Source organism: Enhydra lutris, unplaced genomic scaffold, assembly GCF_002288905.1.
Source record: "Enhydra lutris kenyoni isolate GAN:26980312 unplaced genomic scaffold, ASM228890v2 scaffoldscaffold26, whole genome shotgun sequence".
NCBI lineage: Eukaryota > Metazoa > Chordata > Mammalia > Carnivora > Mustelidae > Enhydra > Enhydra lutris.
Genome location: NW_019154110.1, coordinates 6,660,490 through 6,688,405, shown reverse-complemented (window position 1 = coordinate 6,688,405; position 27,916 = coordinate 6,660,490). Strand labels below are relative to the sequence as shown.

General features: G+C 42.0%; 1 protein-coding gene across 1 annotated transcript in view; it reads left to right on the top strand.

The window, feature by feature from the left end:
• Positions 1-863: 863 nt before the first annotated feature.
• The window catches only part of LOC111151220 (cytokine receptor like factor 3), a 38,292-nt gene continuing 11,239 nt past the window's right edge, over positions 864-27,916 (top strand). Inside the window, exons 1-6 of the mRNA XM_022509016.1 lie at positions 864-1,032; positions 13,176-13,383; positions 16,053-16,140; positions 16,629-16,806; positions 20,106-20,328; positions 21,073-21,205. Coding sequence (XP_022364724.1) covers positions 916-1,032; positions 13,176-13,383; positions 16,053-16,140; positions 16,629-16,806; positions 20,106-20,328; positions 21,073-21,205 — 947 coding nt within the window. The 5' untranslated portion in view covers positions 864-915. The remainder of the gene's footprint in view (positions 1,033-13,175; positions 13,384-16,052; positions 16,141-16,628; positions 16,807-20,105; positions 20,329-21,072; positions 21,206-27,916) is intronic.

The window sequence follows — 27,916 nt, the reverse complement described above, 5'->3', positions numbered from 1 at the left end:
AGCCAGACAAGGAGTGGATCTCACCACCCTGAGCTCAGGACCTGAGCGAAATCAAGAGTCCCCTGCTTAACTGACTAAGCCACCCAAGCACCCACATTTTTATTTTTAAATAGCTTTAAAAGGATGCAAAGAATATTTTGTGACACGCGGAACTTATGTGAAGTTCAAATCCGTATCTGTACGGTTTTATTTGCACACGGTCACGCCCATTTACCCCCGAGTTGCAGCCGAGATGGGATGGCTCACCACGCTCCCACGTTTTACTACTTGCCCCTTACAGAACGAGCTTGCTAACACCCATCTTGGACTTCTGCCCGCATTGCTGTACCTACCGCTGGTCATGCTCCTGGCTCATTAGACTGCGAGCTTCTGGGTGGTGTGCTCTCATCTGACCCTCTGAGCACCGTGCCTGGGTCACAGTAACCTTCTAAAACGCCTGCAGCTGCGGGGACGTTCCTTTGTCCGGGAGGTGGGATAATGACCATTTAAGAGCCGTCTGGGTGGAAATACCGACGGCTTGACAAAGTTGATTCCCCTCTCTGCCCGTTTCCTCCTCCGTGAAATGGAGACGCAAGGGGGGCTGGTTGTGAGGCCCAAATGCGAAAAGATGGGACAAGCACTCCGCGAGGTGTAGTTTACTAATCTTTCGCTGACCCCACGCGTCTCTGGAGGAAGCACTGTGATCGGGCGCTGAGCGGGAACCCGGCTGCAGCCGCGTGGTCAGGGGGTGGGAGGCGCTGGGACCCGGAGGCTGGTAGTGCGAGGAGCCGGCGCGGCTGTCAATCAAGGCGGCCGTGGGGCGGGGCGGGGCGGTGCTTCCGCCTGCGCGTGGTAAAGCCGGGCCGCTTGTCGGCGCCGGGGACTGTGGGGGAACCGCGCCCGCAGCCGCCGGCCGTGCGGCCGGACGAGGGGGCGATGGAGCTGGAGCCCGAGCTGCTGCTGCAGGAGGCCCGGGAGAACGTGGAGGCGGCGCAGAGCTACCGGCGGGAGCTGGGCCAGAGGCTGCAGGGGTTGCGGGAGGCGCGGAGGCAGGTCGGAGGGCCTCGCCCGGAGGGGTGCTGAGGGCCCCGGGGAGGGCGCGGGGTGCGGGTCGGGTGGGTGGGTGGAGGAATAGGAGGGCTCCAAAGGGCGGGAGCAGGGCGGAACTGGGGAGGTGGGTGCGAGTTGGGGGGGCTGTGGAGGGGTCTTAAGGGGAAGGGACAAGTTTGGGGGATCGAGGGAGAGAGTGATGGGCGTTCCCTAAACTGTATGAGGCGGTCGTGGGGATGGGGCGGAGGTTGTGGGGAGCGAGGGAGCAGAGCAAAAACCGAGGCGTCGGCACAGAGGGCACAGAGGACTGGGGAGAGTTGGGGGAGGTGGACATTCTTTGGGCAAACCTGTCTTGGGGATGAAGACTGATTTTAGAGAGCCTGAATGGGATATATAGAAGGGGAGGACTAAAGAGAGAGCTAATTGAGAAGCAGTAGAGTTAACACTAAATGAATGGGATGAATGTCTGAGAGTAGTACTTAATATGTAACCTTGAGTGTATTAAAAAAAATTTAGCATAACCCTATTCTAGATGGTTTAGAATTTTTTAGGTGGAGCCGTGTTGGAAGGGCAAAAGAAGGAAAACTGAAGTACTTGAGGGTTGGAGTACAAAAGTGTAAGGAAATGGAAAAAGATTTAAAGAAAGGAGTGCTGAAAGGAAAAGCTAAATATGCTTTCAAGTGACAGCATTATCTCTTCTGTGGGGACATGGTTATCAAAGACATAGGAACACCCTGGAACATATACAGAAAAAAGATACAACCCACTGCCAATGTGTAATAGCACAGATAATCCTCAAAGAACTATTAACACAGGATCTTCATAGATGTTTTTCCAGTGAGTTGGGTTCCATCTGAGTAGAATCATTTGAGTGAGTGGGATTTTTCTGTATCACACTTAATATTAATCCTGTGGGTTTTTTTTTTTTTTTTTTTAAGATTTTATTTTTATGTAATCTCTACACCCAGTAGGGCTGGAATTCATGACCTGGAGATCAAGAGTTGCATGCTCTTCCAACTGAGCCAGCCAGGCACCCACACTTGATAGTAATCTATGTTGTCATTCTAGTAACTCCCATACTGCACTTATTCTGGAAATGTACAGCTGGTAGAATAGTGCTGTGAAAACAGTACCTTTGGAGATCCTCATCATTAAGAATTCTTGGCATGCTCTAGGTTTTCTATATTTTGAAAACCTTGTAGAGCTCCTGTAGGCTGGGCATTATTTGTAGTCAAGTATCAAAACTGGGAGCAAAACGTAGATATGGTTATGCAGTTTGGTGAATGCTTTTCATAGCCTTCCAGTGTATTCATCTTGACTTCCATTTGAAAACCTCTGCCTTATTCCTTCTGCTGTTTTGAAATAGAGGTTCTAAATCTAGGACATTGTTTCAAAAGAGATTAAAGTATCTCTTATTATATGACTAATGTTTCAGCCAGTTAAGGTATTTTCTAAATGAGCAGGATGTTTACTTAACTGTGTCTGCAACTAAGAAACAATAAAGTTGTCACTAAATGAATGAGCTTAGCACCTGAGAGTAGTACTTGTTAATTTCTTCTGTAATTTTGGATTCACTGAACACATTTAGAATGATCACATTCTAAATGGCTTAGAATTCAGTTTCCAGGCCTGTATTCTTTTAAATTTTATATCCAATAATGTAAATACAGGACATACTTTCCTATAAGTTAGTGTAGTTCAGAATGGGTTTTTGTTTTGCATTTGAGGCCCACTGTCTCAGGCTGGAGGCCGAAAACACTAAGAGACCATCCATCACAGGTCCCTGATGACATTGCCCTCTGACTAGACTAATAGTGTAGTTCTCTTTTGTGAACTGAATTGTGTTTTATGCCAGGTACAAGGTGTCTCTCCTCAAAGCTAATTCTAGTGGACTGTGTATATTTGGGTTTGTAGAATAAGTCCTCTGTCAGCTTGGATTCTAAGGAAGGTCTGTGTTACAAGAATGTTATCAAAATAAGCAGCTGCTTTTGTTTGGTGGTTAGGCTATTTTTAGGGTTTCAGTCATTTTCAGAATAACTACCTAAAATTTGGCTTTTTAGTGAAAGATTTTGCATGGGGGAAGGATGAGCAGAGAGGAGAGATGCTCCCCTTTGTGTATATTTTTTATTGCTGATTTTATTTCCTTTTGGTGTATGATTTTTTTTTGAAATTGATATATAATTTACATACCATAAAATTCATGCCTTAAGATATGCAATTCAGCATTTTTTAGTATATTGACAAAGTTGTGCGACCGTCACTACTACCTAATTCCAGAACATTTTCATCACCCCAGAAAGAAATCCCATACTGACAACCATTAAACTCCTTTCTCTATTTGGATTTGCCTGTTCTGAACATTATGTATGAATAGAACCATACAACCTGTGGCCCCTTGTGACTGGCTTCTCTGACTTAGCATGTTTTCAAGGTTCATCCTTGAATGTGTCAGTACTTCAGTCCGTTTTATGGCTGAATAATATTTGTTGCATGGATATACCGCATTTTATTTATACATGAATCAACTGGTAGACACTTGGATTACTTTCACTTTTTGGCTATTATGAATAATGTTGCTGTGAACATTCATTTACAAGTTTTTTATGTGGATATGTTGTCAGTTCTTTCAGTATATACTTAGGAATCGGAGCGTTATATGGTAACTCTGTTTAACTCTCTCAAGCCCTTGGGATCCTTTTTGTCTTTGCCTTTGTTTCTTACGCTTTAAAAATCTCTGATGAAATTTGTCTCATGTTAAGAAGCCATGTCTATGAAAATCGAGAAGGGAGAAGAGCAAACATACGTTGTTATTCTGTCAAAAAGAACTGCCAGCATGTGGCAGTTTCTCTTCTTGTGGTTAAGTTTAGGCCCTACCCTCTGTCTTTACAGAAAAGGAAGTGCTGTGTAGGAATGTACTGGTAGTCTGTAACTCTTACTGTTTAAATAAGTTGAAGGCCAGAGAGATGTTCTTGTTGTCTTCAGGAAACCAGATAATGTTTACAGCCAACCTGGCCTAAATGATGTTGAAATCATTAAGAATAGTTCTCTATAGTTCCCTGGAATCCTTGGTACTAAGATGTAAATAACGAAGAAATTAACACCCACTCTCTCTAAATTCATTTGTTCATTCACCCAGTAAATATTTACTGGATGGGTCAGAGATACTTCTAGCTCTTAGAAATACCATGGTGAGGGAAATAGACTAGTGTTCTCGCAGATTTACTTTTCCCTTTGTTCATGGGTGTTGGCACTATTACTCCTAAAGACAAAAAGGAAAAACCTAAATTCTTGTGTCTTCATTTTTAGATTTCACTTCCGTTGTGTTTTTGTTCCTTGTTTATTTGTACAGGGTTGGCTTTCCCACTCATTGTAAGTGATAGCTGATCAAGATGTCACATGGTGATGTCAGGGGCCAGTCAGATGGGCCTCACAGAGTGATACTACCTGGACGATATTGCCATTGTCTGGGGCCTAATCCTTAAGCTTTGCAGGTCCAGAAACTCCTTCTTTGTACATTATCAAAGGGGGATTAGTTTGAGGCATGCAGGTGCCTATAGTGAGAGATACTACTGTTCTCGTCTGTATACAGTTACAGTTCTTGCTAGAAAATGAACGTGTCAGCCTTCATGTGCCTTTTAGTGTGATTCAGTATCTCTCAGGGCCTTGATGAAAGCAAGCAAGTCTCTTCTCTTCAGAGTAAAGGGCCAGATCCTGTTACCTAATTAAGATATGCTGAGGAGCCTACCTAGCTCCAGCCAGTGGTGTCCTTTTGATCCTTGCTACCACAGGTGTGGTCCATGACCTGAGAGCTTGCGAAGAATGCAAGAATCAGACCAGACCTAACTAAATCACAGTCTGCTTGAACAAGATTGTCAGGTGTGATACAAATGCACATTAAAAATCGAGGCACACTGCCTTAGAGTATACCATTACCAATTTATCAGCTCTGCGCTGATTTCTATAGTTTAATCAAACTGTGTGTTATTTATCCTCAAGATTAAAACCTGGCTGGCTCAGTTGGTAGAGCATATGATCTTGATGTTGGGGTCATGAGTTTAAGCCCTGCGTTAGACATAGAGCCTCCTTTTTTTTTTTGCTTTTTTTCCCTAAAGATTTTATTTTTTTATTTGACGAGAGAGACAGCAAGAGAGGGAACACGAGCAGGGGGAGTGGGAGAGGAAGAAGCAGGCTTCCTGCTGAGTAGGGAGCCCAGTGCGGGGCTGGATCCCAGGACTCTGGGATCATGACCTAAGGCAGATGCTTAACGACTGAGCCACCCAGGCGCCCACAGAGCCTCCTTTAAACAAAACAAAATGTCATTTGAAATATCATAGGTTTGTTAGATAATTATGCAGTGATACACAAGTGAGTAATTGACAATAAGCTAGTGCTTGTCCTATCATGTCCTAATATCTGTAATATGACCATTTGTCTTTATAGTGTTTTGTTTTCAATTTTTTAATAGTTGATTTCATATAATTTTTTGAAGATTGAACGAGCAGTCTTGATACTCTTAATATACAATACCGTGTCTTCTCTAGGTAGTTACTCCCACGGGGTTTGAAAACTCATAGCCTTTTAGTTAAAGACTGGGACAGACCTAGAAGTCAGTGGGGGGAGAAATGTTATTTCAGAAAACCAGGGCAGGAAGCCTTGGTAGCTCAGCAAAGAAAAGAACGCTATTATTGCTTCTTTTATCTCCCACTTCCCCTTTTGTTACCCATTTTCAAAACAGCCCAAAAATCTGTCTGAAAATGATGTTACTGTAGTAGTACTTACCAAATTGTCCTAAGGAAAGGTTAAATCTAGAACTGGGGAAACCAAGAACAGATGAAATAATTTTAAAATAACCTATAATTCTACTACTAACTGACAACCACTGTTAACATTTTGCTGTGTCCTTCTAGACCTATTATTTTGCAAAATTAAGGGACTACTTATATGCAACTTCATATCCATCTTTTTTCTTTTGGTTAGTATTATATGGAGCATTTAGCAACTTGGGAAGCATTTGTTGGTGGTAAGCTGAGATGTATTGACTTAGGTGGCCAAAATACTAGAAGCAATGCTCTAGAAGCAAAACTAAATAGTCAACAGCCAAGAGTGGGGGGAAAAGCTGCACACACATATTTGTGTTCAGAAGACCACATGTTTATATTGGCTTTTCAGTCCTCTTTTCTCAAATAAGTCTTTTCACAAATGTCTTTAAACATGGCACTCTGAAAGCTGCTTATTGAGTCCAAAACTCACTTGAAACATAGGATATAGATGAGAATTAAAACCTGTATTCTGAATCAATAATGTTAAAATCAGTGATGTTAATGATAAACTGTTTGTCACAGAGGTGCCCAGGTTTTCTCTGTGTAGATATTTTTTTCAATGTAACTGTAGTATAGGTATGATTTTTATAGAGAAAGGGGCGCCTGGGTGGCTCAGTCAGTTAAGCCTCCAACTCTTGGTTTTGGCTCACGTCACGATCTCAGGACTGTGAGATTGAGCCCCGAGTCAGGCTTTGGGCTTAGCACAGAGTCTGGTAGAGATTCTCTCCCTCCGCCTTGCTCTTCCTCCTCTGTCTCTCAAAACTAAATAAAATCTTTAAAAATTTTTGATGGAGGGGGTGCCTGAGTGGCTCAGTTGGTTAAGCGTCTGCCTTCAGCTCAGGTCATGATCCCGGGGTCCTGGGATCGATCCCCATATCAGGCTCTCTGCTCAGCAGGAATCCTGCTTCTCCCTCTCCCACTCCCCCTGCTTTTGTTCCCTTTTGCTGTCAGTCTCTGTCAAATGAATAAATAAAATCTTAAAAAAAAAAAAAAGGGGTGGGGGAGCACCTGGGTGGCTCAGTGGATGTAAGCCTCTGCCTTCAGGCTCAGGTCATGACCCCAGGGTCCTAGGATTGAGCCCTGCTTCAGGCTCTCTGCTCGGAAGGGAGCCTGCCTCCCTTTCTCTCTCTGCCTGCCTCTCTCTGCCTACTTGTGATCTCTCTCTGTCAAATGAATGAATAAAATCTTAAAAAAAAAAAAAAAAAGGAACTTAGTACTTTTTATCGTAGTTATGTGTGCAGGCAACTAGCTCCTTTACCAGAATGACAGTTTTTTTGAGGTCAGGGCCATGCTTTATTCATCTTTATAATCCCGGCTCCTGGCACATACTAGACTTCAATAAATATTGAATAAGTGCCTTTATGAATGTCATGGGTGTAATTTTGCCAACATTCTTTTTAGATTGTTCGTGGTCTTGATCATATGCACTCTATTCTTAATGCAGATAATCAAGAATTAAACTTTTGTTTTCTCGTATGGTTTGGTTATTTGTTGCTACATAATAAACTATATCAAAGCGTAACGCCTTAAAAAGCCATCTTGCTTACTATTCTGGGGAGTGACTGGAGCTTGGTTGGGCGGTTCTGATTTTGCTGGCTACACCCAAGTAATTGCAGTCAAATTGCAGCTAAGGCTGGAATGTTCAAGAAAGGACATTCACCTACCTGTTTGGAGCCTCAGTGGCTGCAGGACTCCCTTGGAATGCTGGCATGGCTGGGCCTGGATGCCAGCCTTCCTCCCTTCCTCCCACCCTTCCCTCTCATCTCCCCCTTCCACTCTCCAGAAGGGTAGCCAGACATCTTACATGGTGGGTCAGGACCCTCAAAAGTGCACGAGTGGCAGTTGCTAGGCTGCTAGACCTGGAGCTGGCACAGCCTCTGTCCCACTCTGTGGCTATGCACATAGGCCTGCAAGTGCTCGTCACGGCCCCGTTGTGCTCCTGGGGGGAGGACTGCACTGCGATACAGTATCAGGACATGTGGTTCGTGGTTCACTGGGGGCCACTCACGTAACAGACTGCCAAATCCTATAATAAAGATTTTCTTTCTGAATGTTTTCAAATAGGCGTTAAGAAAAGAAAGCCTAACTGTAAGAAAGGCAAGAAGGACATGTGGCAGCACTTACAAGTCCCTAAGTGGGTCATACAATTCAAATTCTCTATCACTGTTCTAGCTTTCTGATGTGAGCATGTTTATGTCTCTGACTCCACTATGTTAGTTATTTATAGATGCTTTCTTCATAGGGTTGTGGTAGCATTTAAGTGAGACCATGTGTGTAAGGGACTGTCACACAGCAGGTGTCCAGTAGATGACAGCTGTTGCCGTGTTACTGTTGCTGCACCATCGTCATCGTCATCGTTATTTTTAGTGACTAAGGTCTTGGTGTCAGTGTGAAGACGAAGAGCTGATGCACTACGTTTCACATGAACCAAGAAGAAACATTTTGGTTAGCTTTTTCAATTTCAGTTGACTATTTAATATATTTACTTTGTCTTTTATTTTTGATCATTATGTTCTTATTAGCTAAGTGTTTAAAGCCAGTGTCTAATTTTAAATAGTTCTGGGGTGCCTGGCTGGCTCAGTGGGTGGAACGTGTGACTCTTGATGTCAGGATTGTGAATTTGAGCCCCACTTTGGGTGTAGGGATTACTTAAAAAATGAAATCTTAAAAATAAAATCATTTTAGTTTCTTATTACTAGTTGGCAACATAGATTCTTAAACTTGGAGGTTAAAAATTATTTTCTTGGGGCGCCTGGGTGGCTCAGTGGGTTGAAGCCTCTGCCTTCGGCTCGGGTCATGATCCCAGTGTGCTGGGGATCGAGCCCCACATCGGGCTCTCTGCTCCGCAGGGAGCCTGCTTCCTCCTCTCTCTCTCTGCCTGCCTCTTTGCCTACTTGTGATCTCTGTCTGTCAAATAAATAAATAAAATCTTAAAAAAAAAATAAAATAAAAATTATTTTCTTCTATAAAGTTATAAAAATGCATGTTTTAGGGGCACCTGGGTGGCTCAGTGGGTTAAAGCCCCTGCCTTCGGCTCAGGTCATGATCCCAGGATCCTGGGATTGGGCCCCCGCGTCGGGCTCTCTGCTCAGTGGGGAGCCTGCTTCCCCCCTCCCACCACCTGCTTCTTTGCCTACTTGTGAGCTCTCTCTGTCAAATAAATAAATAAAATCTTTAAAAAAAAATGCGTGTTTTAGAGGAGATAGGGGAGATTCTGGTACTTTTTTCTAACATATGCTGTTATTATTATTGTATTATATTGATGTAGCAATTTTATATTGCTACTGAAGACCACAGATGTTTTAAGTCAAATTCTACATAGGTTTTATGAGCTTTTTAGTAGCTAAACTGGAGGAAAATGTGTCAGTCACTGTTGTCTTGGAGGGCTGTGAAGTATATATTTACTAGGCTTTTGCAAACCTTAGTATCGATGTGTAAACTTGATGACTTTTTGGCATTGTGTGAACTCATCCTCCTGTTAAAACTTTAAAAATACAGTTGCTTAGGGATTAAACTGCAGTAAAGGTAAGTTTTTGTGTTTTTTTAAAGATTTATTTATTAGAGAGTGTGTGTGCGCGCTCAGGAAGAGGGGTAGAGGGAGGGGGAGAGAGAGAGTCCCTAGCAAACTGCACAAAGTTTGGATCCTGATGCAGGACTTGATCCCACAACCTGAGATCATGACCTCAGCTTAAATAAGAGTTGGATGCCCAACCAACTGTGCCACCTAGGTGCCCCAAGAAGTGAGTTTTAATGGTCTATTACAGTAGAGGCTTTAGTGAAAAATTGGTTTGAATATTATTAATCAGCATAAACAGTGTATATGACAGTTTCCTTTTTAAGAGCTTGAGTTGTGTATCATTTGTTCTACTTAAATCTGCTTTGTTACTAACATCGCAGTTGTTTTGCCCTAGAAAGGCTAGGTAGCATTTGGGGCTGTGTGGTTATCTACCCTATGATTCTTGATATGCAAGGATAAAAAATACAAGTTACAGCAGGAAGTGTTTGCAGTCCGTACATCATTTATAGGTTTGCCTGGGAACTTCTGAAAATGGGAAAAGTGGGAAGACCATGGTCCTTGGAGTCAGACTTTTTCTGGCACTGTGAAGCCTTGGGAAAGTTATTTGACTTCTTCAAGCTTCACCCTCTTCAGTATAGACAGTAGAGACCCACCTCTCAGAGTCCTTGTGAAGTTAATGAGCAGGCAGGATACACATGGACCATGGTACCACATCGGATAAGAAGAATTACTGAGCAGAGAAGTCCACATGGTTTAGTTCCTTCAAGCCAAGCAAATGAAACGGGTGGTTGGTGTTCTATAAACGAAAGGGACTATGTTTATAATATAAGTATAGGAGGTGCGTTTGGAAATGGAGTCTCCCCTGCCCAGTCTTCTCACTGCTTTATGTTCCTGTACTTCCTCTCTTCTTTCCTCTGCGGTTCTGAAACAAAAACAAAACATAGTTGTGCACTGAAACTGTTGAAGCTTTTGAATTCTTTCTAAAGAGGAAATTGACTTTACCTAACCAATGCACTTCCTGCGTGTGCCGTATCCGTTAAAGAGTGAGACAGGACCTCATTGTATGCTTCTCAACTGCAGAATTTCCTCTTGGTTGTGGGGGTGTGACCTGTATTACAGTGCTTCAACATGTCTTCGTTTATTTTGGTATCTATAAGGTCTGTCATGATTCACCTGGGGATCTTGTTTAAAATGTCCGTTCTGATTCAGTAGTTCTGGGTGGGGCCTAACGGTCTGTATTTCTAACAGTATTCCAGGCGATGTATCAAAATCATGAGACGTGCTCTCCCTGGTTCTTTAAAAAAGGTCCTATATGGGCGCCTGGGTGGCTCAGTTGGTTGAGCGACTGCCTTCAGCTCAGGTCATGATCCCGGAGTCCTGGGATCTAGTGCTGCATCGGGCTCCCAACTCTGCAGGGAGTCTGCTTCTCCCTCTGACCTTCTCCCCTTTCCTGCTCTCTCTCACTCTCTATCAAATAAATAAATAAAATCTTTAAAAAAAAATTTAAAAGGCCGTATACATGTACACAGTTAACTTCATTTTTACTCAACAACATTTGTTTCCCAGGTGCTATGTATGTTAGGGTGTGAGTCTTAAGGACCCAGGATCCCACAGATGAGTAATGAACTGGAACATTTTGAGTACGGCCCACTCCCTTTCTTTTTAAATTTTGGCTTTGGTTTATTTCATGGAAGCTCCCTTGTAAGTGTACAGAGACTACTTAACAAACTTATAGTAGGGTCTCTCTTTTTCTTTGTGATTTAACGAATTCCACCATTTACTGCACATACACTATTGTAAGTTACATTACTGTCAAAAGGAGAAAAAATTATTTCCATTATCCACTTCAGCCAATCAAACTCATCTTTTTTTTCCCCCTTGTATTTTGTTTTTGTACTCCCTGAGCATTGACACCTTTGTTTTTACATGGTTGTGAACGTTTCTGGAAAACAGTTTTGTATTCTGCTTTTTAATTTTTATTTTTAAAGTTTTTGTTGGTGGTGTGGTGGTTTTGTTTTTGTTTTTTTAACTTGACAGAGAGCGAGAGTACAAGTAGGCAGACTGGCATGCAAGGGTAAAGAAAGAAGCAGGCTCCCCACGGAGCGGGGAGCGGGGAGCCTGATGCGGCTCGATCAAGGACTCTGGGATCATGACCTGAGCTGAAGGCGGATGCTTAGCTGCCTGAGCCACCCAGGCGCCCCTGTATTCTGCTTTTTAAATTTAGTGTTAGAGAATAAATGGAAAACTTTCTAAAATTTCTCTATTAACTGTTGAAATCCTGTACTTTGTGGATTTTCTTGGACTTCAAACGCTCTTGGAAAGATAAAGTTAGCCAAAGGGTTAGAGTAATAAATGTAATAATGTCATTATGATATTAATATGGTAATATCACCAAAGTAAAATGTGTGTTTGCTTTGATTCAGAACTATTTTGGTTTTTAGAATTTTCCTGTTAAGTGAGTGACTTGTGTGTTGTCTGTATCTTAGGAAAAAAAAAAAAAAGTGTTGTATCTGTGTAGACAACTGGTTTGTTTTCAAAATATGTGTGAGCTGTAAAGATTTCCCTGTCCTATCTCCCAGAGCAGCAGCTCTTAATCTGAGCTCTGTGGACCAGAGGGCAATGTTTCTCAAAGTGTGAGCTGCCGAATCACAGGGGTGCTTGTGGACAAGAACTCCGTCCATACCCTCCAGCCCTCTTCAAAGGTTCTGGATCAGTAGGTCTGGGATGGAGCCCTGCACTCTAAATTGTATCTGGCAGCCTACATGATTCTTCTGCAAACCGAGTTTCAGAATTACTGTTGCCGGCCAGCCATGGTTGAGATTTGAGGGAATTTGTAAGTTCTGAAATTGAATTAATTTCTTTAGGGTATGGAGTATTCGTTTACTGGAAAGAGAGGGTCTGTAAACCTTTCATTGAGATTTGCAAAGAGGAAAATGACTCAGAAAAGATTAAATTATTGTCCCAGAGGTGTGTTTTCATGAAGATTTTCTGCCTTCTATGAGCCCCTTTGAATTTTAAATAAATTCTTAGCTTTCTCTTAGTATAATGAGAGCATTTTATCCCTTAGGTGATTTTTTTTTTAAATTATGGCTTTCTTTTATTTATTATTTAGTTTTATTTATTTTAGAGATGTGGAGGAGTGGAGGGAGAAGGAGAAGGAGAGACAGACTCTCAAACAGACTCCATGCTGAGTGTGAGTCTGACACAGGGCTCTGTCCCACGACCCTGAGATCATGACCTGAGCTGAACCAAGAATCAGATGCTCAACTGACTGAGCCCCGCAGATGCCCCTATAGTATGGCTTTCTGATTTACCATTTATTTACTACTTTTCAGCAAAATGAATTTTAACTCCCTCCTACTTAAATATTGTTTTGTACTGAAACATACGATTGCCAAGAACTACTTTGTGTGATAATGATACTTTCTAATATTTTTTTAAATTGGGAACAACAATGTGCCAGTAATTTTACAAAGCATAATACATAGATTATTTAATCCTGTTAACAGCAACCCCATGAAGTAAGCATTATATTCATTTAACAAATAAGGAAATTGAGGTGTGGTGTGCTTAATTAACATGACCAGACGGATGTAGTTTGTGAATGATAGAACCACGGTTTGAGCCTATTCTGTCTTACATGAAGGCCAGTACTGTGCATTTCTCCAAGTTTGTACAAATGAATCACATTTGATTTGTCAACAAATGGAAGGTGATCGTTGTGTAGTGCCTTGGGATTAGGGGTGATACCTGGGGATTAGCCTTTTCTAGAGATTCCAATTCTGAATTTTTGTGTTCTTTCTTTTCAGATCAAAGAGAGTGCATCACAGACCAGAGATGTCCTCAAACAGCATTTTAATGATTTAAAGGGAACCCTTGGGAAGCTCCTGGATGAGCGATTGGTGACCCTTTTGCAAGAGGTGGACACGATTGAACAGGAAACCATTAAACCTCTAGATGACTGCCAGAAGCTCATAGAGCACGGAGTTAATACTGCAGAGGACTTAGTCCAAGAAGGTGGGAGTCCAGGGAGCCTATCAAGTGGGGAGCATTCAGTTTGGCTCTTTGCTAATTTCTCAGGGTGCCAGCAGGCTTGTTGCCATCTGTGCGGTGCTTAGCATGTTCCTACCTCAGAATTGTTTGTAATATAGGATGCCAGATACATAGTGAGGTCTCCCAGGGTGAATGTAGTTAAAATGTTAATTATAATCAGTTATAAGACAAGGGATAATGGTTTTTCTCAAATGGTGTTTTGGTAGTGTCTTATTCACTGCTAACACTGTGACTTTAAGGTCCTTTTGAGTCTGTTCATATATTTTTCAGAGTGTTCACAGAATTTAATTCCTTTGTTAGTTTTAGAAGGTTAAAAATTGTAATTGGTGTTTACTCCTGAAATCGTAGTGGTTATATGCCTATCTGCAGCCAATTACTGTGGTTAAAGCACGCCCAGATCTTGCCTTGCTATATCTTCCTGTCTTCATGTCCACTTTCCTCCCTTCACACAGATCTTTATCAAGTACATTAAATAAAAAGGTAACGGTTCTGCCTTTTGGGGCTCACAGCACAGTGAGAGGCATACGTGCTGAGAGAGATCTAAGACCTAAAGGAGCACGGAAGGGAAAGCGCTTAATTGTGGGAGAGCGGATAGCTTTCTGTGGGAGGAGTTCATTAAGCGACAAAGGAAGAAACGGAGGCAATAGCACAATTGGAAGCAGAAGTGGCATCACGAGTGAAGTGAATGGCCTATCAGGGGTCTATTGAAATATTTTAGGTGGCAGAGTTACACAATCGGATTTGCATTTTTTAAAAAAATGATGCTGCCTGTAGTTTGGAGATCGTATTAGAGGTCCTAAGACTGGAGGTCAAAGAGGCCAATTGAGAAGCTGTAGCACTACTCCAGCAGGAAATGAAGAAGGCAGTGGGCTTCATCATGGTGGAGACAAAGTGGAGCTGATTTTAAGACTTTTTAGAGAGAAAATTATTTACGAGTTTACCTATCAGTGAATGTCGATTGTTGGTGATTGCCTGGAGCTAGGTTGGAGAGTAAAGGGAAGGATTTAGGATGACCAAAACCAGCCGGATTTTGGATGAGCAGGTTGAATTGTGCTGTTTACTGATGTAGGAAACAAAGGAGAAAGGTGGGCTTCAGTGAGTAGTGAGGCATTCAGTTTGGGGCGTGTTGCATCTGAGATGCTCAGGATGCCTAGACGGTAGCTGGGCATGTGGCGTGTGGCTTAGGAGAGAGAGCAGTGTGGCAAGATGGTAATTGACAGTGTGTACATCAAGTCTGACTCCGTGGGAGCTAGTAGATCTTCCAAAGCTAGTGTGTCCTATGAGGAGAGAGCGTGGTGGGCGATGCCAGCATTGAAAGGACAATCGAGGACAAAGGAGCCAGAGCCAGAGCCTGAAAAGTACCCATCCTGCCTTGAGTGCTGTGAATGCCATGGGACGGAGAGGGTGCATGGCTCGTGGTGTCTGTCACTCTCACTGGAAATTCATCCCCTTTCAGTCCCATTTAGAATGTGGCACTGCTGTTATCTTTACGTGCTGATGACATTTTGTCTCCTCTTCGGTGAGAACTGCTTATTTGCCACTGACCATAACACTGCCTTTGAGAAAATTCTTTTTCGTGGACAGAGTGTCTTTCCTGAGAGGCTTTGCATTGGGAAACAAACCCAGAAGCAGTTCACAGGTCAGGAGTATCTACTCCTCACCCCGAGGACTGAGAAATGTTCTTATTTTAGAAAAGAAATCCTTTGAGGCACAAACTTGTTTGTTACAGCATCTGATGCTTAAATGGTTTTAGACTTCAGAAATATTTTGAATTTCAACCTCTTTCCTCCCTCCCAGGGGATAAAAACTTATTTATGGAATTTTGAGGACTTTGAGGCAGTGTTCATTATGTCCTGTTTTCCTCTTGCTGAGGGAGAATGTCCTGTCCTGTGGTCCCAAAAAACTTGAGGCATTCCAGGGCACATTCAGAGGGAATGGGGGGTGTGGAAGGCCATAGCAGTTGGTCATTTTTTTTAATGCCTTTAGATAACTTTTCTTCTTTATTTTTCTGTGGAATAACTTCTAATATGTGATATTCTTTTAGGAAAACAGCTGTATCATTTGATTTTATGAGACCTCGTGCCCGTGGGGCATCTGGGTGGCTCAGTCAGTTGAGCATCTCCCTTCGGCTCAGGTTATGATCCCAGGATCCTGGGACCGAGCCCCGCATTAGGCTCCCTGCTCAGTGGGGAGTCTGCTTCTCCCTCCCCGCATCTTCTTTCTCTCTCAAAGAAAAAAAAAAAAGAACCCATGCTCTATTTTTCTATCTGCATAACATCTATCCTGGCTTGTGTTGGAGTTCTGTAAATCAAGATTCTGTAGGAGAGATGGAAAAAAGGACCTAGACCCTCTCCTTTGTGTAAAAATGGTCAGCAGATCAGATTTCTTCACACAGAGCAGAATCTTTCATTCCTGGTAAAATGTTACCATTATTTATTTATCCCTTTTCTTTGTGAGCTTCACCTTAGAGTCACTTCTAAAATAGTTTTTACTTTCACTTTTTGGGAACTTGACTGTGGAATCACTTAAGAATTATTTGCAAGAAACCAGAGACCACCTAGACATGAGCTGTAGTGATTACTTTATAATGTGACCGTTTTCTGGTGTATTTATTCTCTCATTCCTGATTGTAGGGGAGATTGCCATTCTTGGTGGTGTAGGAGAACAGAATGAAAAACTGTGGAACTTTACCAAAAAGGCCTCACACATTCAGTTGGACAGGTAAAGGAGTTAGTGCCATTCAGGCTTAGTTTTAAGCGTTTAAACTGCCTGCATTCCCTCCCCCCACCGCCCCATTAAAGATTCTGAGTAAATGAGATAGAAAATACATATTTCAAGGTTGACTGCCCAATACCAGTATTAGTGGTATGAAATAGCTGCCATTGTAATTTTTGGCATAGTATTACTATAGATTTTCTTCAATTCTAATGTGTAAGAGAATTATCAAATTTTAAGAAATTCTAAACGTACTGAAACTGATTTTTTGGTATAAACTTGAGAGTGGTGAGCCTACCAATTTTCTCTTTTCCTGCTTATATTTATTTGGGAAGAGAATCTTTATGTAATGTCTTCCACAGCCCCTGCTGTCATTAGCATTATTTCCTGAGGGCTTCAGCATCATTATATAGTATGTGACCTATCTAAACTGTGCTTCATATTTTTAATCCTTCATTAAATGCCTCGTAAACACATAAGCTTTGTTTCCTCAGCTTACCAGAAGTGCCTTTACTGGTTGATGTGCCTTGTTTGTCCGCTCAGTTGGATGACTCAATTCTGAACATAGTGAAAGACCACATTTTCAAGCATGGAACAGTAGCATCTCGCCCACCAGTCCAGATCGAAGAGCTAATAGAGAAACCAGGAGGCATCATTGTTCGATGGTGTAAGGTGCGTGATTAAGAATTGTGGAGGTGGCTTCAACATTATGGATTTGAAATCTGAGGGCCTTTTAGATTTTTTTATTAACTACCTTTGAACGTTTTCTTCTCTTCACAAATAAAAGTCCCTTTTGCTTTACAATTGAATTCATAGGAACTCGAAAGCAGGTAGCTCTTCCCATTTGAGGTAAATTGTTTTTGAAGGTACATTTAACGATCTCTGTATCACAACGGTATTTTCCATCACAGATTTCCCAAAGTTAACCCTTAGTAAATTGAAGATCTCTTCCCATTTCTGTTTATTACAAAAGCCAAAAGATGATAGCTAATATTGGGTATCTGATATTTTCTGTTCCACACTGAACTGATCCTTCTGAAATAAAATCCTGGGGGCACCTGAGTGGCTCAGTCAGTAGAGCATCTGCCTTTGGCACAGGTCGTGATCCCAAGGTCCTGGAATGGAGCCCTGCATGGGGCTTCCTGCTTGGTGGGGAGCCTGCTTCGCCCTCTCCCTCTGCTCCTCCACCTGCTTGTGTTCTCTCTCTCTCAAATAAATAAAAATTTAAAAAAAATCCTAAAATGTGGTTTCTTCATATTCTCAACATTGCTGAGAATTTTCTGTATTAAATCGTATTATGTATATGAGTTACCATATTGTAGATAAAAATCATGTCCGAATGAGTCATGAGTGTCTTGGCTGTTGACAGATACATCATTCAGAGTGGGTACTGAGAGTCTGGAAATGATTGTTTTTTCTTAAATGGATTTTTAAAGAAGATTTTATTTATTTGAGAAAGAGTGTGTGCCCGAGACAGCGAATATGAGCAAGGGGAGGGGCAGAGGGAGAAGGACAAGCACTGCCCCGCTGAGCAGGGAGCCTGATGCAGGACCCGGTCCCAAGACCCCGAGATCATAACCTGAGCCGAAGGCAGACATTTAACCAACTGACCCACCCAGGCGTCCCTCAGTGGATTTCTTTTTAAAGATTTATTTGAGAGAGAGATACACAGAGAAAAGGACGAACAGAGTCCTTGCCAAGCGTGGAGCCCAGTGTGGGGATGAATCTCACAACCCTGAGATCAGACCTGACTTGAAACCAAGAGTCGAATGGTTAACTGACTGAGCCACCCAGGCCCCCCTTCAATGGATTTTTTTTACTGAAACCTTGTTATAGAAGAAAGAAATAGATGTTTTTGTTGGTTCAAAACAAATACTCTTACTGCATTTTTATTCTTTTCCCTGTCAGTGGATCTAGGGTTTCTAGTTTTTTTTGCTATAAACAGAGGTATTCATGTTCCCTTGTGTACATGGCTAAGAATTTTTCCTCAAGTATATATCCGGTAAAATTTTGAGGTCCTAGAGTATTGGATTTGTACTGTACCAGAAATGCCAAATTCTTTTCAATGTGATTATACCAGGGTTTCCTTCTACCAGCAGTGTGTGAGTTCCTGGTACTCAGCATCCTGACCAGTGCTTGGCATTGTCCAACTTTAATGTTTTTGATGGTATGGTATCTCATTTGGGTTTCAGATTGTAATATCCATATTACCAATTAGGTTAAATAGTTTTATGTATTTTTTGGTAGCATATATTTCTAATTCCTCAGAATGCTTTTTGTGCCTTTTGTTCATTCTCTTACTGGGTGGTTTCTCTTCTGTTAAGTTTTAAAGGAGTCCTTTATATATTCTGGGTATGAATTATCTTGGTTTTAGTAGTTGTGGGATTCTGATCTTTGAACTTCCAGTATTTTATCTTTCACCTTATTGTATAGAAAATATGCCATTTCAGAGCACCTGGGTGGCTCAGTCGGTCGAGTGGCCGGCTCTTGATTTTGGCTTAGGTTATGATCTCAGGGTCTTGGGATCGAGCCCCACATCAGGCTCCGCACTCGGTGGGGACTCTGCTTGGGGATTCTCTCTCTGTCCTTCTCCATGCACCCCTCCCTGCTTATGCTCTCTCCTCTCTTTTAGAATGAATAAATACATTAACATTTATTTAATTATTATTTTTAACAGTGTATTCCTTTATGGGGGGGGTTAGGAGGCAAGACACCATGGTGAGGAACAAAATCAATTAAAGGAGGTTCAGGTACAGGAAGCAATAATGTTAAAATAGTAATACACAAAATGGATAACTGTTATCACTTTCTTAAGAGGACTTGTGGAAGATAAATTTTAATTGCTATTGTAAAAAAAAAATCTGTATGAAGTAGAAACTGGTTTCAGTAATATTAGTAGAGAATATGTTCTAGAAGGTGGAGGTAACAGTATGTAAAATCCTGGCAGCAGTTCAATAGGACAGTCCCAGAGGGTTAGGCTGAGGCCGAAACCTTGTGAGGATGAGAGCCTTGTCTGTGGGGAATTTTGGAAGCTACTTGCAGAAATATTACACTGTGCGTAAACCAAATTGAATTGTTTTCACAAGTGCTGTAAAGTCTCATATAATAAAAGTTTTTTTTCTATATGAACTTCAATTTCACAGCAAGAGTGGCATGGGATACCTAAACACAGAAGAGCGCATTCATGCAAGATAGCTAACTCCTTGATATAATAATGCATACAATTCAAAGAGATTACACTGTCATTACAGTTAGGGTGTTGTTTTTTTTTTAACTTTTTTTTTATAAAGATTTTATTTATTTATTTGACAGAGATCACAAGTAGGCAGAGAGGCAGGCAGAGAGAGATTGGAGGAAGCAGGCTCCCTGCCGAGCAGAGAGCCCAATGCGAGACTTGATCCCAGGACCCTGGAATCGTGATCTGAGCCGAAGGCAGAGGCTTTAACCCACTGAGCCACCCAGGCGCCCCACAGTTAGGGGTTTTTATAGCTATCAGGTGGTGGCTGTGGAAAGCATGGCCCCCAATATCAATATCTAAGAAGCAGCCACCACCTCCTTCTGTGTGTGTGTATGTTCTTTTTGTGTTTTTTTCTTCATTTTCTAACAACTCTGTTGTTGTTACTGCTGCTTGGGAAAATTGGTAAAAACAAAATTGTAACCACCGAACATAGTGTTTTGGCAATCAAGATGTTTAAGGCCTTTTAGAATGAATAAATAAGTCTTTAAAAAAAAGAGAAAACATGCCGTTTCTTCAAAGGAAGCCAAGTTCTGCAAATCCAACTGGCAAGTGTAGAGCACATGGTTCAATAAAGAAAAGACGGGCAGTAATGATGGCTTATTTGCTATGATCTCCCTGAGAATAGCCCATGTTCAGCAACTGGGCTTCTGTGCATGGCCCCAGAATTCTTAAGCCATGATGCTGGGAGAAACTGCTCCCTGACCTTTACCTAACACAAAGCCTTTCTCCTTAGGTGGATGACGACTTCACAGCCCAGGATTACAGGCTGCAGTTCCGCAAGTGCACTTCCAATCATTTTGAGGACGTATATGTAGGCTCTGAAACCGAGTTCATAGTGTTGCACATAGACCCCAATGTTGATTATCAGTTCAGAGTCTGCGCCCGAGGAGATGGCCGGCAGGAGTGGAGTCCTTGGAGCGTCCCCCAGATGGGTCACTCCACGTTGGTGCCTCATGGTATGCTGCTGCCTTCTCTCTCCTGAAGCCCAGCTGTGTCTCAGAATGCTGGCGCCTGTCTGTGCTCAAGGCAGCACAGTGTTTGCACACGGCCAGCCAGGTTTTCTGACCGTAAAACCTGTATTGGTGAGAACAACGTGGAGCGTCTCCTATTCAAATTACTTGATGGGAATTTTGAGACCTTTTCATCCATTCTTATCTCCAGAGTCCAGAAATAGTGCTAGGAGGATTATCAGCATTCCCAAAATCCAAAAATTTGAAGTGTTGCGACAGGATACTGATTTTCAAAAAAAAAAAAAAAAGATACTGATTTTCTAGACCTTCAGTGACTATCTGAATGGAGGTCTTATGATTTGAAATTGGTCTGTCCTGTATAACTGTTTTAAAATATTCAGACTCCTTTGTTAACTAGTTGTTAATCAGGCTTGGAATACACTCAAACAGTTATGCTTCACCCTGATTTCATCAGCCAGGAGGTGGCGCTCACTTGATCTTCTGTCCGTTCCTGCCAGAACTGTGCAGGAATAGACGAACACATTTTTTGTGATTGATTGATTGATTGATTGATTGATTGATTTTTAAGATTAACCAGGATACCCTGTCACTGAATCTCTTCCTTTATGGAACTTGCCCATATCCCCTAAGTGTAGCCTCTTCTGCTTCTGAGTTTTATGTAATGTGTCTGTGTTGAAGATACTCCTCAAAAGGTTTTAATAATTTTTGATCTCTTTGCTTTCTAAAAAGAGTGGACAGCTGGCTTCGAGGGGTACAGCCTGAGTAGTCGAAGAAATATAGCCCTCCGGAATGATTCTGAGTCCTCAGGTGTGCTCTACTCCAGCGCTCCGACTTACTTCTGTGGGCAGACGTTGACATTCAGGCAAGTAGATGTTACAGTATCTGTTTGTCATGCCTCAGGCAGTAAAGTGATGTGCATAGAACACATACGAGCTTTGGATTCAAAGTAGGCTGGAATTTATTTCATCATTTATAGGCAGTGTTACTCTGGGGAGAGTTCCTCTTTTCTCTTTGCTGTGGTTTTCTCAGACGTATTCGTAGAGCTATTACGAAGATGAACTGAGATGAAGTGTAAAAGATGCCTTGCTTACGCCTCAGACGTAGCACATACTATGTTTATGTCTCTTCTGGAGAGATAGAGGTAAGTAGACCACCTCTCAAAAGTCAATCCTAAAAAATCAGAGGCCAAGAATTTTTTTCCTTTGTGAAGCGATATGAGCAGGTCTCTGTGAGAGACAACTCTTCAGTGTAAATGTACTGAGAATTACATAATGTATATAGTTATCCATAAAATACATGTGTACGTACATAGATATGTGTATAATTCTCTGTAAACCCAAAAGCAAGCTCTCCTACCACCAATCTATTTTCTATTTCTTTATCCATTTCTTCCTGTATTAAATAATTCCCTTGTTTTCATGTTCTGAGATATATTCTCTATAGTCCTATTTCTGAATAGCTCATCGTAGAAAGCAAAGCCCAGTTTGTTTGTTTATTTGTTTTGAAGATTTTTACTTGAGAGAGAGGGAGAGCACTCGGTGGGGGGGTGGTTGTTGAGAGGGAAAAGCAGACTCCCTGCTGAGCAGAGAGCCCAATGTGGGACTCAATCCCAGGATCCTGAGATCATGACCTGAGCCGAAGGCAGACGCTTACCCTACTGAGCCACTCAGGCACCCACAGTTTTGATTTGGAAAATTAGGGTAGCAAACTCTCCTCCAATTTGTAGGCCTTGAGATCATGAGGTTTTATGGTGAATGCTGGCTCCAAGTTCCTGTTCTCAGTCCCATGTCATATGAAGCATGGAGAGTAACTGAAAGCTTCATGTAAGCTAATGTGGGCGTGTTCTGCACCAGCCAACTCGTTTGAACTGTCATCAGTTTCAGAATGCACTAGTTTATACTTTGTCTCATTTTTTAAAATTTTATTTACATAATAATGTTTTATTTCAGGGGTACAAGTCTGTGAATCATCAGGCTTACACAATTCACAGCACTCACCATAGCACATACCCTCTCCAATGTCCATAACCCAACCACCCTATGCCTCCCCCCATGCCCCCACTCTGTCTCATTTTTTATATCTCTCATCCCTTAAATTATAAAGAATGACTTAATAACCAGAAAAATACTGACAAAGAGAGGAAGAAATAAAGAGTCTAGTACCTGAAGTCCACTTAGTTATTTCCCAAAGGTGAATTCATGAGTTTTGTATGCTAACAAGCCCTTTTTTGGCTTATGTCCTTTGTTTCTAGAAATACTGCCATTAGTGAATCTCCAGAGAACATTGTGCTGCTGTCTAATGGTAGGGCTTCCTGAGTTGATCTCTTCAGGTCAGGTGTCTCAGCAAGAATAGTAATCATAGTAATACTAATTGCAGCTAATAATTAAATAGCATTTACTGCACGTGAGGTACTGTTTTAAGCCCTTATATCAGCTCATTTGATTCTTACAATAACCCAATGAAATAGGTGTAATTACCCATTTTAGGGATGAGAATACTAAGGCACACAGAAGTTAAGTCACTCACCTAAAGTCACATCGCTGGTAAGTGGCCAAGCTAGCCTGTATCTTTTCTTTTTGTCTTTTTTCACAGCAGAGTGAGTAAACGCGATTCTAGTTAGTGTTGCAGTCTATAGTTTCTCTATGTCCGTATGCTTCCCTCTTTTCCTTTTCCCTCCTCTATGACCCTTTCCCCCGCTGATGGTGACCTGATGCTCCCCTGATTTTAAATCCTTCCTCTGTGAACACAGGAAGGTCTAATAGATGGCATACTTCCGGTTTGTTTTTTTCTGTCATTCAGTAAATATTTAAGACATTGGAAATTACCCAAATAGATGAAAATCCACTTACTATCTGTAGATAGTTAAGTGGATTTAGTGCATTTAGTAGGCCTCAAGAAATCATTAGTTCTTCCTCCTTTTCCAAAGATGTCTAACCAGGCCCCACTTGGCAGGGTGATTAACTCCAACTTCATTCGGCTCACTATTACCGTAGCCAGACCTTTGCATTTTTGTTATTTTTCTTTGGAATGTGGAATGGAAATGTCTTCTTTCCCTGTTGAAAGGAATTGCAGGCATCAGCAATGAAGCCAGAAGATGGGGGTGCAGGGTGGCCTCTATGGGGGAGGAGCACATGGGTCCACTTGAGTACAGAAGGTAAAACTTTATTCAGCTTTTTGAGGGTGTGTGAAGGCCTCACAGATAGAAAGAAGATTCTACTCCTGCAGGCAGTGCCCTGTCACTCAGCTCAGTCCGTTCCTACTGAAGTTGCTGGAATGCGCAGAGTTGTAGAAGCCAAGAAACCTGTTACTGGCGGGCTCTACCAGTCTCTAGAGCCCAGTCTCGTTTGGTGGCCAGGTCTGCTAAGCAACCCCCTCCTGCCAGGCCTCTTCTTGATTTTCTGTCTGAACAGTCCTACTTTCCCTTTCCTTGCTTCCAAGATTTCCTTATCTTACTGTTTTGTTTTGTTTTTTAACCGTATTTTTACTTTCTCCTCTACCACCTGCTTCCTTTAAAACAGCGTCCTTTCAAACAGCCTTCGTTAATCCTCCTAGCCTAGGAGGTTACTGTCTTCCTTTTACAGATAAAGAGACAGAAGCACAGGGACCATGGGACTTTTAAGTATTCAAATCCTGCCAGTCTAGCCTGGAAAATCTGTGCTCTTAACCTCCCCACAGGTCACGTGAGGTGGTGAATCACGAGCCAGTAACAGTCTAGCTATTTTTTGTTATAAACCTTTTCTTTAAAAGAACATAAAAATTTAATATTACAGTTACAGTTATTGATCGCTGTGTAACAAACCACCCCAAAACTCGAAGCTTAAAACAGTAGTCATTTATTTTGCTCAGGAAACTGCAGTTTGCAGAGGTTGGTGAGGACAGCTCATCTCTGCTTCTGTGTTAGTAGCTGCAGTAGTTTGATTCGAGATGGTGGGTCTGCTTTCAAGATGGCGCACTCACATGGCTGGCAGATGGATTCCGGTTCTGGGTGTCTCTCCCCATGCAGAACTCTTTGTGGGCTGCTTGGGCTTCCTCACAGCATGGTGGCTGGGTTCCAAGATTGAGCATCCCAAGAGATAGGAAATGGAAGCTGCAGAAGCTGCCAGTTTTTAAGGCCTGGGCCTAGAAGTTGACATAATATCACTTCTACCACATTCTACCGTTCATTCAGAGTCTAGATCCCAGAGAAGGGACATAGATCCCGCTTCTTTTTTTTTTTTTTTTTTTTTTTTTAAGATTTTATTTATTTATTTGACAGAGAGGTCACAAGTAGGCAAAGCAGGCAGAGAAAGAGGGGGAAGTAGGCTTCCCACTGAGCAGAGAGCCCCACGCAGGGCTCGATCCCAGGACCCCAAGATCATGACCTGAGCCAAAGACAGAGGCTTAACCCACTGAGCCACCCAGGCACCCCATAGACCCTGCTTCTTGATGGGAGAAGTGTCCAAGAATTTGGAGGCTTTACTTTAGAAATGCTGTGGTTGGAAACTGTTAGAAAGGGGCCACTTGGTTTAATGCTTACCTTTGGTTAAATGTTAGCGTGCCCTTTTCTGAATAAATTTAAGCTTAAAGAATCTTTTTCTGTATAAGGCTGGTTTCTTTCATCACCAGGTATTTCTTCAATTCTAACTGTTAGCTCCTCATATTTAAAAAAAAAAATTACTGGGGCACCTGGGTGGCTCAGTGGGTTAAAGCCTCTGCCTTCAGCTCAGGTCGTGATCCCAGGGTCCTGGGATCGAGCCCCGTATCAGGCTCTCTGCTCAGTGGGGAGCCTGCTTCCTCCTCTCTCTCTCTCTCTCTGCCTGCCTCTCCACCTACTTGTGATCTCTCTCTCTCTGTCAAATAAATAAAATCTTAAAAAAAAAAATTACTAAATTAATCTTTCCTGAGAAGATTAGGAATAGGGCATAGTCCCTACTAGGACTAGGAAGTTAATTTGTTTTGGGGTGATTGTCTGGCTCAAAGGCGCATGTGATTCTTGATCTCGGGATCATGAGTTCGAGCCCCTCATTGGGTGTAGAGATTACTTAAATAAACTTTAAAAAAAAGTTAATTTAGAGTCTTTGAAATCTTGTTGGTTTCTCCTTATACTGAGAGAGAATGCATTGTCCTGGGGAGAATACAGCTTTGTTAGGTTTTATGTTTTGCTAAAGTGGTTTCCTCTAGGAATATGATACATAGTCCTTTCAGTTTAGAGTTTGATTCTTATGACCGATATGGGAATGCCAGACAGAAGAGTTTTCTCGCACGACTCTTGATTATATAGACTTGAGTGAGGTAAGACAGCTGGTTTCCTAAGTAGATGGCCTTTAAGATTATATACTCTGGCTTTTAGTTTGTCTCTAGATGGAGTGTTTCATGATATCATGAAGGTATATCTGCTTTGAAGTCTTCACATATAACAGTTCTTCCAAATAATCTAAGGAATGTTTCTTAGGCCTTTTTCCTACCCATTTTCTCTCTGTCTTAAAACTACTTTTCTAAAATGTAAGGACAGATCTTCTAATCAACTCCAGTCTTTGAATGAGGCTAGTGATTTCGTTCAACCTTTTCTCCATTCAGATGGTATCTATAGTACTTGGCTGAGAATGTGGCATTTAAGAAAAAAAGGGGGGGAAAAAAACCCAGAATCTTCGATTCAACATAGAGTAGTGCGTTTATAAATTAGTATAAGAAAGATCCAGGGGCGCCTGGGTGGCTCAGTGGGTTGACTGTGGATTTCGGCTCAGGTCATAAGATTGAGCTCTGTATCAGGCTCTGAGCTCAGGGTGGAGTCTGTTCATCCCTCTTCCTCTCCACCGCCAACACACATGCTGTCTCTCTTTCACAAATAAGTGAATAAATAAAATCTTTAAAATATTTTAAAAAAAAGATTTAGACTGCTCTGCAATGCAGAGGAAGGAAAAGTTACTTTTATTTGAGGGATTGGTGAAGGCTTAGTGCAGCTAGAGGTGGAAAGGACAGTTTAGATGGGGAAACAAAGCAAGAACCAAAGATATGGAGCAGGAAAAAATACAGAGAGCAAGTAGTAAGTCTGGATCAGGTTAATGGAGACAAGCAGTATGGTCAGAGAGGTAGGAAAAGCCTTTGAGCAGGCTGTATATATCTCTTTCTATTCTTTTTAACATATGGATTTCTTTTTTTTTTTTTTTTTTGAATGATTTTATTTATTTGTCAGCACACATGAGAGAGAACACAAGGAGGGGAGTGGGAGAGGGAGAAGCAGGCTCTCTATTGAGCAAGGAGTGTGGGACTAGATCCCAGGACTCTGGGATCCTGACCTGAACTGAAGGCAGATGCTTAACAGATTGAGCCACCCAGGTGTCCCTATATTTCGTTTTTAATTACTCAAAGAAATACCCTTTTGGAGGTCACCTGTGCCCATTTACAGGGAGGATATTTGATACTGCAGAGATCTCCATCCCTCCCCCTAATAAGACAGGCCTCACCAAATCAGGTTTATGTTCCATTATTTTGGGGACAGGAGCATGCTTTCCATTTGACTTTTCATGAATTCACAAGTTGAGCTAGACTATACAAAATGTTAATAGCCAGCTAGGATTTGTTGAACCTTACTATGTGTTAGTTGTTTTGTTTTGTTTTGTTTTTCTTTTTAAGATTTTATTTATTCATTTGACAGAGAAAGACCACAAGCAGAGGGAGTGGCAGGCAGAAGGAGAAGCAGGCTTCCTGCTCAGCAAGGAGCGCAATGTGGGGCTCCATCCCAGGACCCCAGGATCATGACCCGAGCCGAAAGCAAATGCCCAACTGACTGAGCCACCCAGGCCCCCCTGTGTGTTAGTTCTTAAGTGCTTAATGAGGTGATGTCTATAAATCCTCATTACATTCTCATGAATTAGATATATTTTATATATATGGAAACTGAGATGTCAAAAGATTAAGCAACTTGGGGGGCTTGGGTGAATCAGTTAAGCACCCTACTCTTTTTTTTTTTTTTTTTTTTTTTTTTAAGATTTTATTTATTTATTTGAGAGAGAGATAGCAAGAGAGAACACGAGTGGGAAGGAGAGGGATGGCAGACACTTAACTGACTGAACACCCCCCAGGTTCCCCAAATGCCTAACTTTTTTTTTTTTTTTAAAGATTTTATTTTATTTATTTGACAGAGAGAGAGATATCACAAGTAAGCAGAGAGGCAGACAGAGAGAGAGAGGAGGAAGCAGGCTCTCCGCTGAGCAGAGAGCCCGATGCGGGGCTCGATCCCAGGACCCTGGGATCATGACCTGAGCCGAAGGCAGAGGCTTTAACCCACTGAGCCACCCAGGCGCCCCCAAATGCCTAACTCTTGATCTCAGTTCAGGTCTTGATATCAGGGTCATGAGTTTGAGCCTCACATTGGGCTCCACACTGAGCATGGAGTCTACTTAAAAAAAAAAAAAAAAGATTAAGCAACTTGCCTGAGGTTGTGCAGGTTATTAATAATAGTGCCAAGATTCGAATCTTGACAGTCTGGCCCTGTAGGACTCTGCTGTGACTTCGTGAGGTGGAAGGCCATTGGAGGACATAGAGCAAACCTCATCTGACCTAGGATTTACAAGTCGGTTGGCTGCTGTGTGAA